The sequence below is a fragment of the Periplaneta americana genome, chromosome 1 (assembly GCF_040183065.1).
Source record: "Periplaneta americana isolate PAMFEO1 chromosome 1, P.americana_PAMFEO1_priV1, whole genome shotgun sequence".
Lineage (NCBI taxonomy): Eukaryota > Metazoa > Arthropoda > Insecta > Blattodea > Blattidae > Periplaneta > Periplaneta americana.
In genome coordinates, this window is record NC_091117.1 from 107,288,592 (window position 1) to 107,303,889 (window position 15,298).

The following is a 15,298-nucleotide window of genomic DNA, read 5'->3' on the forward strand; positions in this document are numbered from 1 at the left end:
TATAAAAGTGTGAGAAGAAATATCATAGACTTTGATGGAACTATCAAAACTATCTACATAGTTTTACAAAATTAATTTCCTTGGTTACAGAAATGTAAAAAAATTATTAATACCTTACGAAAAAAATATAACACTGCAATGGACCTCACTTCAATGTGGAAAACATGGTAATAAGGAGTCTAATACTGGTATGTTAGCAAAAACCTCAAATGAAATAGAAAACTACTGAACAATTTTCATAATCAAACAAATCATAGAAATAAAGATACGTAAATAAAAATCATATTTATAATATAACACCAGAAATCGAGTATTCTAAACGGATAAACATCATACACAATCCTAAAACAATTCCAGAACGACCACGAAAAGCAGTTGTTGCTACCTTTCATCTTAGTACCAGTCACAATAAAATTGTTCGAGTGTCACCAAATACTGGAAAGCAGAGAGGAAAAAAAAAAAACACATAAAAGAAACACACAAAAAACACACACGCACGCACATACATACACACACAAGAATGAAGAATTGATAGTGGTAATGACAACAGTAGTGATGACAGTAATGGTGGTGAGCGATAGTAAATTGTAACAGTATTGGTGGATGTTATGGTAGTGATAGTGGTAGTAACAGTGATGGTAGCAGCAGATATGTACTTAAGGAAAGCTTGTCGATGAGCTTTACCCTGCCATCCTCTGCTCGAAATTTTGAACACCAAATAAAAAAATACAGTATATACACGCATCAAAAAAAGTTTTGCATCACCTGTAGAAGTGGCATTTACACTCCACTTCAAGCATGTTCATAAAAATATTTGAAAGCTATCCTTTTAACTGTCTGAAAAATGTAAACAATGTTGAGAAACAGTAAAAGTTTACCCTAGAAACCAGTGAAAAAAGTAAACAGATGTAAACAGAAGTGCAAGAAGTCTCATCTCTCAGCAAATAGCTCAGGGTAAAACAATTTATTTCATTCTAAGAAGGTTGAACAATGGCAAGATGGTCAATTACGAATTTCAACCGGTGAGAATTGCTTTTCTATGTCAGGAAGGACTGTCTTCAAGGCAAGTGCGAGGCGCTTAGGATTGAACCAGAGTGTTGTGGTATGAACCTGGAATCGCTTTCGAAACACAGGTAATGTTGACGACATGCCTCGTAGTGGTCGTCCATGGGCAACAACAGAATGTGATGATCGATATCTGTGAATTATTGCGAAGAGAAATGCTGAGAATAATGCTTGCATGATTAACAATGACTTTCAAACTGCGACAGTGAGACACGTATCCAATCAGACTGTACGAAACCGATTACATGATAGCAGACTGGACTCCAGACGTTCATGGTGAGGCCCAACTCTTACACTTAGGCACCATGGGCAATGTTACACCTGGGCAAGAAATCATCACCAACTGACTTTACAAAATTGGCACAAAGTTCTATTCACGGACGAATGCCGAATGTCTTGTGCCAGATAATCATCGACAACATGGGTGGAGAGAATCAAGTAATGCTGCACGACTCAGACATCCCTACAATCGAATGCAGAAAGGTGGCGAATCAGTGATGTTTTGGGATGGCATTATGTGGGGTCGCCGGACACAATTGATGTCGATCCAAGGAATGCTGAGGGCTCCACAGTATAGGAACAACATTCTTCAAGCCATAGTAGCACCGTTTAATCAGCACTTCGGAGAAGGATTCATGTTATGGACAATAACTCCAGAGTTTATCGTGCGGCTGTCATCAATGACTTCCATAATCCTGAAGGAATTGCCAGCCTTGAATGACTTGCATATTCTACAGACATGAATCCAATTGTTGAACATGTCTGGGATCAACTGAAGAGAGCCATTCGTGCGTGCCCTGACCCCCCACACAATCTCGAAGACCTATGCAGAGTTGCTGTTGAGGAATGGGACAGAATGGATCATCAGTTGATAAATGTGCTGGTAGACAGTATGCCACGAACAGTCCAAGCATTAATCAATGCAAGATGAAACACTACACTCTATTGAAGTTGCTAGGATAGAGATTTGGTACTCCAGCCAATACTCAATTTTCACTTCGCCATCCACACCATTGTTATAATTTTGTCAACAACTGTTAAAAATAAATACATTTTCGTCCCTTACCTTTTCTTGGTCTTGTCTTTTATTGAAGGTCTGGCTGACAGTTGATGCAAAACTTTTTTTGGTGTGTGTACTTAGATCTACACTCATACTAATACCTAAACAAGATAAATATTCATCTAATAACCTGTATACTGAGCATATTACACGTGCAAATGAATTCTACAGCAGTTATCAAAATGTATTAATGTATTAAAAAATATCTGATATCAGGCGTGTACAAGAGATGGGGAAGTGGTTAAATATATATAAACTCAGGGGCGTATTTTGCGGACTACCGGGGCTACCGGCGGTAGCCCATGGAAATTACAAAAGAAAAAGTTTATAATATAACATAATGTAATAAATTTGTATCATTAGTTTTACCACAGTAATTAAAATTAAAGTAATTGTTAGATTTACATGCGCGCTCTGCTCTCGAAAAGAAACAAGTTGTCAAGGCGGCATCGCTGGAGAAACCGCTTGCTACGTGAGGTAGCCTGTGACTGTTTTGCTCACGCTGTCCTTCGCACAACTGCCCGTCCCCCCCCCACTCCCTTCTGTTTCCATTGTGCACTGTAGGCGGGCGAGTTGCCACTCTCGTGATCGGTTTCTTCAAAGGCGCGAAGCAGCAATACGCTTAGTACGCTAGCAATTGAATGTGATTGTGTTCTTGCAGTGCATTATTTTAAATCTGTGATTTGTTCGAGTGTCTAAGAGTTATATTAATTGTGAATTATTAAGTTTTTAATTTCCCAATTAAGTGATATTGTGAAAAATATGGCAGAACAAGTTTCTGGAGAGGTTTGTGTTGAAAATGACTGTGTAATAGAAGGTTTATTAAAAGTGCCTTTTAACCGTCGTACATAACAACGAGAAAGTTGAAATTGTGAAAATGGAAAGACCAACTCCTGAGTTAAATTTGTCCATGGACGTAAAAGAAAAACAGCGTGAGTACACACGCCATTTCACTTCAACATCATATGGTAAGTGGAATTGGTTGTGTGGTACTTCTAAACTGTCTAAACTATTTTGCTGGACATGTTTGTTATTTAGCCGCGAAACTAATGTGTGATCAAAAGAGGGGTTTTCTAATATGAACTCCCTTCGAACGGCAGTCCTAGAATACGACAAATCAAAAGCTCATATTTGTAGTAGCATGAACTTTGCAAACTTTGGGAAGACAAGAATTGATTTACAGCTAGATAAGCAAAAAGCTCTACACATCAACCAACACAATGCTCTTGTGAAAAAAAAATCGGGAGATTTTACTGTGTCTTATTAACGCAGTCTGCTTTCTAGGAAAACAAGAATTGGCTTTTCAGGGTCATAACGAGAGTGTGGAATCAGACAATAGAGGAAATTATATTGAATATTTAAGTTCCTTAAGTGAATTTGACCATTTACTGGCCAATCATCTTGAGAGTTCAACAGTATTTCGTGGTAATTCTCCTGCAATTCAGAATGACTTAATATTTGCTATAAGTGGGGTTATGATAAAGAACATAAAACCTTTTGTGGCCATTGTTGTTGATGAAACAAGTTACTGCTCTAATCAGAGTCAATTGTCCACTGATTTAAGATACGTCGACAATACTGCCAATGTTCAAGAACGGTTTATAGGATTCACAAATGTCAGTTCGGACAAAACTGCTGCTACTTTGTTTCAGCATGTGGAAGGTGTTACAGCAGAATATAATGTCGGCAATAAGTTAATTGCACAGACATACGATGGTGCTTCAGTTATGGCGGGAAATATTAATGGCTTAAAAACAAAAGTTCAAGAAAAGTATCCTCAAGCACTATTTGTCCATTGTTACAGCCATGTTCTCAATTTAGTTTTGCAACAAACTACTTCATCCATTCCAGAATGCCGCATTTTTTCAAAACACTGTCGGGTTTAGCTGCATTTTTCTCATCATCTCCTAAAAGATCAGAAAACTCAAGAAATTTATGAACAAGAAACTCCCAAAAGTAGCACCAACTAGATTGAATTTTACATCTTGGCTTGTAAATACAGTAAACGAATACAGAGAAAAACGGACTGCTTTCTTTAAAAATATCATTTGTAATGACTCTGAAGAAAACTGGGATGATTCTGTAATTGTGCAGGCTCAAGGATATTTGAATTTTTTCGCACAGTTTCAGAATATATTTCTTCTTGAAGTCTATGCTAGAGTGTTCGCACATACAGATGTGCTCTACAATATTCTACTTGCAAGAGGTATCAAAGTTAAAAAAATACTATATCCGAGTTCAGACGTAGTGGGTTTCCGTCCATATGGAGTAATATGGAAAATGAAAATTCTTCAGCCAATACAATGGAACCACCATTAAAGCGAAGAAAAGGAGATGATGAAATCAAATACAGGCAGCTGTACTACAGCATACTAGATCGTATGCACATGGAAATTACTGACAGATTTTCTGATTATGGAAAGCTTCAGTTCACACAACTTCTAAATTCTCAAAAATTTTCTGCTTATAGAGAAAACTTCCCGAATGAGGCACTAAACAAATTATTTCAGACCTATAACAGTCACTTTGATCAAGTACGTTTGAAAAATGAATTAAGTGTAATATATTCAGCAGAAGTCTTTGATTTTTCGAACAAACCTATCTATGAAATATTATCTGCCATATATGAAAACCAGCTGAACCAAGTTATTCCTGAAGTCCTTAAATTGGCAACATTAATTGTGACAATACCAGCTACGTCAGCATCGGTAGAAAGAACATTTTCTGCGTTAAAGAGAATAAAATCCTACTGTAGATCAACTCATACACAAGAACGTTTATCCGGCTTGGCACTAATATCCATTGAAAAGTCATTTCTACAGAAACTTTGCAAGTGGCCCAACTGTAATTTCAATGACGAAGTCATCAACGTATTTTCGTCCCAATCAAGACGTCTGAAATTCACAAAAATATGTAAGGAATTTTATCATAAGGATTTTAAAATATATTTTGTGTAATAATAGGGTCAGTGGTAGCCCAAACCCTTTAACCAGTATATGCCACTGTATAAACTAGCAGTACTACTTTATAGTGCATATAAATCCTATCTGTAGAAATAATAATAATAATAATAATAATAATAATAATAATAATAATAACAACAACAATAATAATAACAATAATAACAACAACAATAATAATAATAATAATAATAATAATAACAACAACAGAGTGGGTAGAAGAGAAAGTGACGTTACTTTCTCTAGTTCAGTGGTTCGTCACCGAGTGGCGCTAGCTCTGTGTTCCGACCCACAGTTTCAGGATTGCTATTCGAGCGAATGCAAAAGGTTTTTAAAAATAACCCATTAGATAAGAATATATTGTAGAGTATTTTGTTACAATATTTTACTTGTTTAAAAATGTAATATTACTACATTAACAAATTGTGAGTTTTATAACACAACCCTGAATAGTAAATAACGACCCAACATCTTTTCTCAGTATTTTGTGAGTGCAAGTTGTGACAAGTTGTTATTGTGCATTTTGTGAGTGTTAAAAATGAGCTGCCTGATACAAAATTCCGCTGACTGTAAGGTGAGCAGTGTCATTCGATTCTTGAATGCTCAGAAGTTGAAATCAGCATACATGTCTCATATGACCCAACAGAGCAATCCCATCACTTCAGTTGCATTATTGCTCATCAGCCATAAGCAGCGAAAATTCAAACAGACTCTGTCAACGCAAAAAGTCATGGCAACAGTTTCTTGGGGTGATAAGAATGTTTTCTTGATGATTTCATGCCAAAGGGCACTATGATCACTGCAGATCGGTATTGTGAGATACTAAGAAAACTAGGTCGAGCTATAAAAAACAGGCTGTGTGGAATGCTTTCTCAAGGTACTATGCTTCTCCATGACAATGCCTGCTCTCACACTGCAAAGAGTTTCTGGGCGGAAAATGTTCTGAAAGTGACGAGTTGAAGAATGCAGTGAACAACTGGCTTAATGGATTGGAAGCAGCCGAGTGCAATAAGGGGATTCTAAAGATGATGGATAAATATGGCTTAAATGAAGGAGATTATTATGTGGAAGAGTAAAATAAGCTTCACTTATGTAAAGGAAATCAATATTTTTAATAAACATTTCTACATTGACATTTATTTATTAACTTGTCCTTAAAAATATATAACTCACCTGTTCTGTCCTATGTACAAGCTATTAATATTGGGCGAGCTGGGTGGGGTGATGCGATCCTTCTTATCTGGGAGAGACACCAGGGAAGGGGGTGAGCCTGACAACTGGGGAACACTCAACTGGGCCTCATCCAAATCTACGGATGCTGATGCTGAGGTCTCAGGTGATCCAAGACGAACATCCTGCAAAAATGAAGAAAACCAAAAGCATTGAGCAAACAATGTTTGTAAGTTTTAGTTGTCAGCCATTTTCACACGCTCTCAATATACCATCTGCCCTCAAAACAGCATATTTCACCAAAGATATTGTTCTTGCAGCTTCTTCTGGACTTGACTTAAAAGCATATTATGTGATAAAATGCTGTATAAAACTGACTGACAAGCTTGACACCTCTACATACAGTGTTGTAAAAGTTTGTTTTCGATGTCACCGAGTGAATAACGAGTCCACTGCAAAAGATCTTATTGTAATAGCTCGAGATTTTAATACCAATACTAAAGTAAGTAATCAATCATGGAAAGGTATGACTGGGAAAAATGGAAAATAAAGATTGGGTAGTAATGGAAAGAAAAGTATTAAACGATTTTACTTGCTACAACGAGATGAGAATTACTAATTCCTTCTTCAAACAAATACATCATAAAATGACTTGGTATACAATAGGAGAAACAGAATATTATAGCCTACTTTCTAGCAAGAGAAAAAAATAGGAAAATTAGTAACAGACACTTGGGCATAGAAGATATATTGAAGATATATATAGTGACTACTACCTAATTGTAGCAACAGTAAAGTTACATAATCGATTGTGTAAGCCCAAACAAAAGGAGAAAAATCAAAGGCAAGAAAAATATTGGAAAGTAATTTTGTGGCATTATATGCTGATCTCTGCTTGCTGTGAAACTTCGTGAGGGATTGATATTATTCAACTTTTCCTCTGTCCAATACTGATCCCGTAGTTTTGAATTTATTCACTATTTTATAAATTATAGTACTTTCAGGTGGTTCAATTCCAGAAAAACGTTCTTGAAATTTTCAACAATGAGAGGTGATGTTTATTTTTAAGTTATGGCAAAAGCAAATTATTTGCTCTGTATTAAATCTCCAAACCGTGATTCAAGCAACAGATACAAACAGAGAAATGAAAGGCAACTCTGCACATAACAACAGATGTACTGCTCTGAAATTTAACTCAATACTGCAACACAATGACAGACAACTGTCTTATTATCGACCATGCATATCCTTAACAGCAGTGCGAGCAGCTACTTACTGCCAACTCTGGTTTCATACACAATTAAAATTGTAAAAAACTGTCCCTTCTACAGTTTATCTAGCATGTTATAGACTCCTAGCCGAGTGCTCAGCAGGCCAAGTGTGGGCATCTGCATTGTGCACTCTTGTTTCCACTCTACTTCCGCTACTGTGGAATGATAAACTGTATATTAATTTCACTAGTCAACAGCCATTACATAACATACAGACTCAGTTTTTAGTTACAAACTACATATGAATGGGGGAGGGGAAGGGGGAAGAAGAGAGGAAAATGGTAATTTATAGTGTAAGAGAGTAAAATCTGTTTACTCTCGTGTGTTGTACATTATTGTATCCATTACTGCTATCTAAATTTAATTTTAAATTGTAAGCCTTTTGTTTATAATACTGTTTGTGAAGACGTTATAAATGAACGAATGTATGGATTTTATTGTTGCTAATGTGTAGGTCAGCCATTTTCAACCAGTGTAGTGTGCCGCAAATGATCTGCTGGTGTGCTGCAAGAAAATGAAAATAGTGAAGGTTGCCATAGTAAAATGGAAGAATAAAAGTGAAAAGAGTAATAAAAAAGTGAGTCCACATGGTTCAACTTTCAGTAAACATATTCCCTCTTAAAACCTTAAAAAATTCCCCACTTGTTGGGAACACCTGGTTTAGATTATATAAGTGTCCTGTGGGATTTTAAATTACACCTTTAGTGTGCCACATGTTCAAAAATGTTGAAAAACGCTGGTGTAGGTTGTTTTGGAGAGAATGATTTAAAAAATTTTAATTCATTAATGTAAATAAAGCCATTGTTTAGGTTGCTAAGGTTGGCGAAATAAAGACCAGTTTAGATACCAGTTATGAATCAAAGTACGTATATATTTTCGTGTATGTCACTGAGCAAGAAGAACAACCACTGATCACTGAAGAAATTATTCTGTTTGTCGGTAAATACTTGTACTTTATTGTATGAACAAGTATCTAGATCAAAATCTCCGAAATATCAGAAGAAAAACATTATATCCACAATTACTAAAATCTTCTCTTTAGAACTGAAACGTTCCAAAAAGCAGTTATTCTTTCAGATTCCAAAGCAGTCATTCAGATCCTAGCCAAACATGCATATTCAACCTTAATGAAGAATATATAAGTTTGTAATTCAGCTCCAGAAACAAAACAAACAAATAGTTTTCCAATGGATACCTTCTCATTGCGGAATTCCAGGGAACGAAACTGCTGATCTTTTAGCAAAAAAAGGTTCTAATATATAGCTAAAATTCACACCCAAGTATACATTCAAATCTGTTGTAGAAAGGCGAATAAGTTTCATTTTAACCAACATTTACAAGCACAAAACAAAAATACTTCATAATAGAAAATTCATACCATAACATCCACAGAAATCTGCAATGGCCACTTTCAGACTGCTACGGGACATGATTTCAGGGCAAAACATTTACACTGACTGCATATTATCAACTATCCAAACTGCCTGTTTTGTCACGAATGTCATGATGATCAACACCTCGTATCCCGTAGAGCCCTTACAACAGAAGAAAATTCATATGCAGATATTGAAAAGATAATGACTTCATTGCTAGACATGACTCCACATTAGAAACCAACCAACAATTACTAAAGCTTATAAACTCTATTTTATTCACTGGGTGACCAGAACAAGCCTTGGGCTCTTCAAATTTGTTGTTGCTCTAGTTTTGTAATTTTATCCCAGTGACAGAAAGGAAAAATTATAGCTATGCCTTTTGCAGTTCTGATTTGGCAAGAACATAGAAATCAAGTGACCGATTGTTACTTTTGCCTTACGAATAGTTCTCAGAATTTACTGCGGAAACCAAACATTTAATTGTTTATCCTGAAGTGGTATCAGTTTTAAAGCCTGTACCACACAAAGACAGTGTACCTATGCTGAGTCATATAAAAGAGACGACATTCCAAGTTTTGAAATATCCTCCCTTTCAGCTGAAGAAGAATACTATTCTAATGACAGTAGTTCACCACATCTTATTCAACAATATGAATTAAATGATTTAGTGTGCGAGCTCATCATTATAGTGGAATTCTGCGTATCCGGCACCCAAATAACCAGCAATTTCAAAACAACAGCACTCTTTAAATTTTATTTTAGTTGGTTATTAACGACGCTGTATCGACTACTAGGTTATTTAGCGTCTATGAGATTGGTGATAGCGAGATGATATTTGGTGAGATGAGGCCAAGGATTCGCCATAGATTACCTTGCATTCACAGCACAACAGCACTTTTGAATAAGAAAAAAAAATGAAAATAAGAGAAAGCGTCAGTAAATAAATTACAAATTGAAGTACCAATCTACATTTTATTTTGAATATGGCACCGTTAGATGGCAGTATTATCGATGTGCGCATAAATGAAACAAAGAAACAGCAATCTAGATCGCTAATATTGCACCTGGAAGTGAGGCCAGAAGCCAACATTTTTAAAGCAGTAAAGAACATGTGTTCGCTTTATAGATTTCTGTTATACATTATATAAATGTTCAATATACATCCTCATTGTGACGTTATTACAAAATGCCGATGTTATATGCCGCTTTTGGGTGCACTAACAACAATTACGTGAGTAATACGTACTTTTCTTTACAAATGGCAGACGGCCTTAGTCCCTGAAGCTTCCAAGATATAAAGTTAGCGATCTAGATAGATTTTGAAAAGAGCATTTGCACTTCGTCAATATATTTGAAATAATCCATTAAATTATTTTCCAATTAACCAGAAAATTCGGTTATCTGGCACTGGTTTTGTTCCACAGTTTCCGGATACGAGGAATTCTACTGTACTTGCTTCATGATTACAACAGTGGAACTTATTATCTCCCTGGTTCAAGTGTTGCTGTGTACAAAGATCGTAATAAACAAATTCCTTTTTATAGGATACAAAATGGATTGTGTGGTATTTGCAAAGATGTAAGAGGTTAATGGGAACACTTGGCTAGCACAAATAAACATCAGGAATGGCTCCTTCTCATAGATGTAGGCTATCAAAATGTTGTATAAAAGCAGTGCTTCTACATAATAGTAATAAAATGCCATCTATTTTTGTTGCACACGTAGAGATGAACGAAACCTATCAAAATATGGCCATCATTTTGAATGCTATTAAATATGCAAAATATCAGTGGGATTTTTGTTGCATCTTGAAAGTAGTTGCCTAACTTCTTGGTTTGCAAGAAGTACCATATTAACTAAATATTGTTTATTGTGTCTATGAGATAGCCAAGATACAAAAAATCACTATGAAATGAGGGACTAACCTGAAAGAGACATTTCCAAGATTGATGAAAGAAATGTGAAAAATGTTCCACTGGCTAAGAGACAGGGGCGTGCGGTGCAATTTTTGTGTGGGTAAGCTCTGAAGTTTACTTAATGACATTTTTTTATACATATTAATCATGACTTATGAAACTTTCAGCGTTTCTCAAAACATATATATAGGATGATTCACGAGGATTTACCGCCCCTTACGGAGCTTATTTTTTGCTTCACAAAAATAGCCAATTAAAGAAATGGCAGTTCTGAATAGTTCATTCTCTATTTGTAATATTTTTTACCCGTAAAACTAAAGAAAAAAGGTATTTTACTAACAACTTCAAATGAATGTAACTCTGAAAATATTGCGAATAGAACAAACGTTTATATGACTTTTTTTCTCAGAATGTCTTCGGAAATATGCTCCGTCATATTTTTCAAGGTAATTGAGCGCACCTAAATATACTCCTTTGTTAACTGCCTCTTCTGACTCACAATGACCACGAAATGTCAATTAATGCATGGCTAGAAAACAGACTGTATCAATTAACCTCTTCAATATTTCCCTGTTCTTTCGCACCATTTCATTGTGTTGCTCGACACTGACACGAAATTGTGAATCTAACTGTACGTCTATTCGAGATGATCCAAATTACTTAAATTGTAAAACACTAAAAATATGAGCCTGTGACTTTTCATGTTTATTAATGGCATTGTGCAGATTGTTCAGCTTATCATAACCATTTTTAGACCAAACTGTTTCTTCTTTAGAAAACATAAGACAGGGCCAGCAAAAGAGTTTATTTAATTTTGCACTTCTTGCAACCTACTGAGTTTTCTGATATTGGGACGCTTGAAAATGTCGAGTATATTCTTTTCCTTTGTCTTTAAGAGCTGCAAAAAGCGTTGGCATTTCAGGACAAGGTCGATCACTTTATATTATATATATTATTTTAATGTACCGAAGTACATATGATATTTCCATGCAGATATTCTGCGTCATCATACGATGAAAGAGTAATGGAAAGGAGAAAAATTCTCTCCGGCGCCGGGATTTGAACCCGGGTTTTCAGCTCAGTATCCGGTGTGGCTTAGTGGATAAAGCATCAGCACGTAGAGCTGAAAACCCGGGTTCAAATCCCGGCGCCGGAGAGAATTTTTCTCCGTTCCATTACTCTTTCATCGTACTTTGTATTATGTTTAATTTTTTTCTTGTAAAGAATGTAGTCGAAATGTGTGTTTCAATAATTGTTAGATAGGACATAACGAATCGCCCATTCTTAATCAATACCGTATTTAGTTTATACACAGAAAACTACGACATAAATTGAGGGGTTTGCCGGAAAAAGGGCGGATACGTCAATATGGCGAATTGTGATACCTGCAATCTAAGATTTTAAAACGCACCTGAATAAAAGGTTATACACGTACGCAGCCCTGTCCTGCAGGTATACAGTACAATCAAAACAAAATTTCGCTACTATAATTAGCGAATTATTCACTACATTTTAAACCGTTTTCCCGAAGAAGGGCGTATAGGTCTATCCGCCTTTCTTCCGGCAAAGCCTTCAATTGTCACTCACAAAGAAACAAAATCTTCAAATAACTGAGAGATCCTTAACACTATCTCAATTGACAAACAAATCGCATGTTTCATACACACTGCCAAATTCAACAATCAACACTGGTATTCTTCTGCAGGAACTTAACAAGCCAGGACAAGCGATAATCCTAGCGCTTATTCTTGCTGTGTACGCGCGTATAGGCAATACAGTGATATACTAGGAAATTTTCCCTCCTTGTCTACTGTCCGCGCATGCGCCAGCACTGTAAAATGAGGCTTCAGGCAAGCTGTGAACGAAGAGCTGCCTTACTGCAGAAATGTAGTTAATGCAGAACATTTATATATGAAGTGCAGAATACACTTCATTAAAAATGTTCATCTATAAGTTGAATGAGATAAAATTGATACATTAATTTGAAGTGTGTCTACTAGGGTATGCGGCGCTTACCCCGCTTGCCCTAAATGCACGCCCCTGCTAAGAGAGCTATAATAGGAGAGAGGGGCTCATAAGCCGGATTAAGTGTAATCTGTCAAGAAGCTTCTTGTAGCCACGAGTGGAGCGCCACCATGTATAAAAAATGACGGCAATTTCAAATTACTTCCCTGCACAAAAATAACAGGAATTTCAAAAAATTTCTCTATACCTCCCCGTTATGTTTATATTTACATCACTGTTTGAAATGTAACCATCTCTATTACAATTTTTACTTTTTTCTCCCTTTTTAGTAAAAAAAACCTTAAGCCGATACAATCAGCATTTTCAGAACGTGATATCCCAGGAAGTAGAGGTAGGAAATGGACTGTGAAATTTAAAATGATTTAGACATGGCCAACCAAATCTGTTGTGTTAGAATGCATCAGATTTATTTAGTAACAATATTTTATTTTGTACATAAACCCACAAAGATCTTTATTGTAATTATCTGTTTGCTGTTTCTGGTAACATATGATTTATAATGATGTACGTGGCTAGGAAAATCTACCAATATATCAAATTAGTTTTACGTGATAACACTGTTATATATTGTAAACGAAAACTCACTTGTCACTACTTCCTGGTATTTTTAAGAAACATTTTGTGGAGTGACTACTCCCCTTATTTCCGCAATTGGATACTCGCATTTAATACTTGCAGCCATTGCAATGTAACAAACATTCTGTGACTATAATTCAAAATGTCTTTTAAAATGTATTTCCATGACTAACAACTTATCAGAGCATGCATGTTAATTCTCCATTTCCAGAAGTTTAAATTCAGTGGCGGAATGTTGGTAAGAGACAATGTTAGCACTTTCAGTAGAGGTTGCGTAGAGTTAAGAGTGTTTATCAGAAAAAGGATTGAATTGAACCCCTCTCTCCTATTATAGCCCTCTTGATTCGACTAAGGCAATGTTATTGTCATTAAATGAAGTTCCTTTAAAAAACCTATGAAGGTAGGTGTTAAATAAAAATGGGTATGGATTTCTACATCTAAGAGAAATATTTCCAGCCATCAGTGATGCCAAGTTAAAGAAGGGCGTTTTTGTTAGTCCATAAATCGGGAAGCTGTTAAAGAATCGGGTTTTTGACACAAAACTGAATGTAACAGAACTGGCTTCCTGGGAATATTTCAAAGCACTAAATATTGGATTATCTGGAACCACGAAAACCTCAAATTACTTTGTGAATAATTTCTTAGGGACTACATGAACTTAGGCTGTCACAAATTCTTAAAGTTTAATTTTCAACAATCACATCTCTTCTCCCTTCAAATGTGGGGTCTGTCTGTGACAAACAAGGAGAATGCCTCTATTAAGACATTACTATAATGGAAAACGTTACCAAGGACCCATGAATGGTGGGGGATTACTTCTGGTTTCTCTACCAAGAAACATCTGATTCGATGAATAAGAGACACTCCACAAAACACTCTGATGCAAGAAACACACAAGCTTTATGTTTATAGGCAGCTCCTTGTATGTCTTATAAATGTGTGTGTATCCAATGCCCATCCACTCTACTTGCATGATTCGAGTTATCTCATAAAATGTAGAACCATATTTCTTTTGTAGTTTTAATTAATATACTGAATAATAATAATAATAATAATAATAATAATAATAATAATAATAATAATAATAATAATAATAATAATAATAATAATAATAATACATTTTTGGTAAATAAATTACTTACAGATATGGGTTTTATAATTTTTTATGCAAATTGAAATGTATGACAGAGTATTGATAATTCAGAAATGTGATACAATATTGCATTTTGGATGTTTTTTCCGAATGAGAGGTCCAAAGTGTTCTTTAATCACATATTTGGTCAAGGTTATCGAAAAAAAAAAGTTAAAATTTGTTGACTGGCATTATTAAGAAAATTAGATTGGAATATAAAAATATACTTACATTTACAAAAGGAACAAATATCTGGGAAGATTCTTCATCAGAACTATGGAAAAAGAAGAAGAAGAAAAAAGAAAACATTAGTGCTTAATGTTAGAGACAATATAATGTAGAATATTGCAATACAGCACAATAAAATCTAAGAAAAAGGTTTTATGCATTAATTTGAGCCAAAGTATTTTCTAGCTTCTTAAATTAGGTTGGTGCAAAACTTCGTAGCGTATTTTCGCTGTGACAAAATTATGAATAGAAAACAGAAATGAATCAGTAGGCTAATATATTCTTCTACATTATCTATGACTCTATGCCAACACTGAGGTAGTTTTTTGATCCCGCATCTGAAGAAATTTCTGCTGGTTTGGAGTTAAAGAAGTCATCAAGCGAAGTTTGTAGAGCATCTTCATTACGAAAGGAGTTCCCTTGAAGATTGTTGGACAGAGAACGGAAAAGGTGGAAATCTGAGGGTGCAAGATCGGGTGAATATGGGGGATGTGGAATCAACTCCCAACTAATCTCCTG

At 35.5% G+C, this 15,298-nt stretch overlaps 1 protein-coding gene across 5 annotated transcripts in view; it reads right to left on the bottom strand.

Moving 5' to 3' along the window:
* The window catches only part of KrT95D (phosphofurin acidic cluster sorting protein KrT95D), a 1,059,178-nt gene that overhangs the window by 52,768 nt on the left and 991,112 nt on the right, over positions 1 to 15,298 (bottom strand). For all 5 annotated transcript variants that reach the window (XM_069825465.1, XM_069825491.1, XM_069825473.1 and 2 more), the window contains 2 exons: positions 14,783 to 14,825; positions 6,259 to 6,440 (listed from right to left, as the gene is read on the bottom strand). In XM_069825465.1, coding sequence (XP_069681566.1) covers positions 6,259 to 6,440; positions 14,783 to 14,825 — 225 coding nt within the window. The remainder of the gene's footprint in view (positions 1 to 6,258; positions 6,441 to 14,782; positions 14,826 to 15,298) is intronic.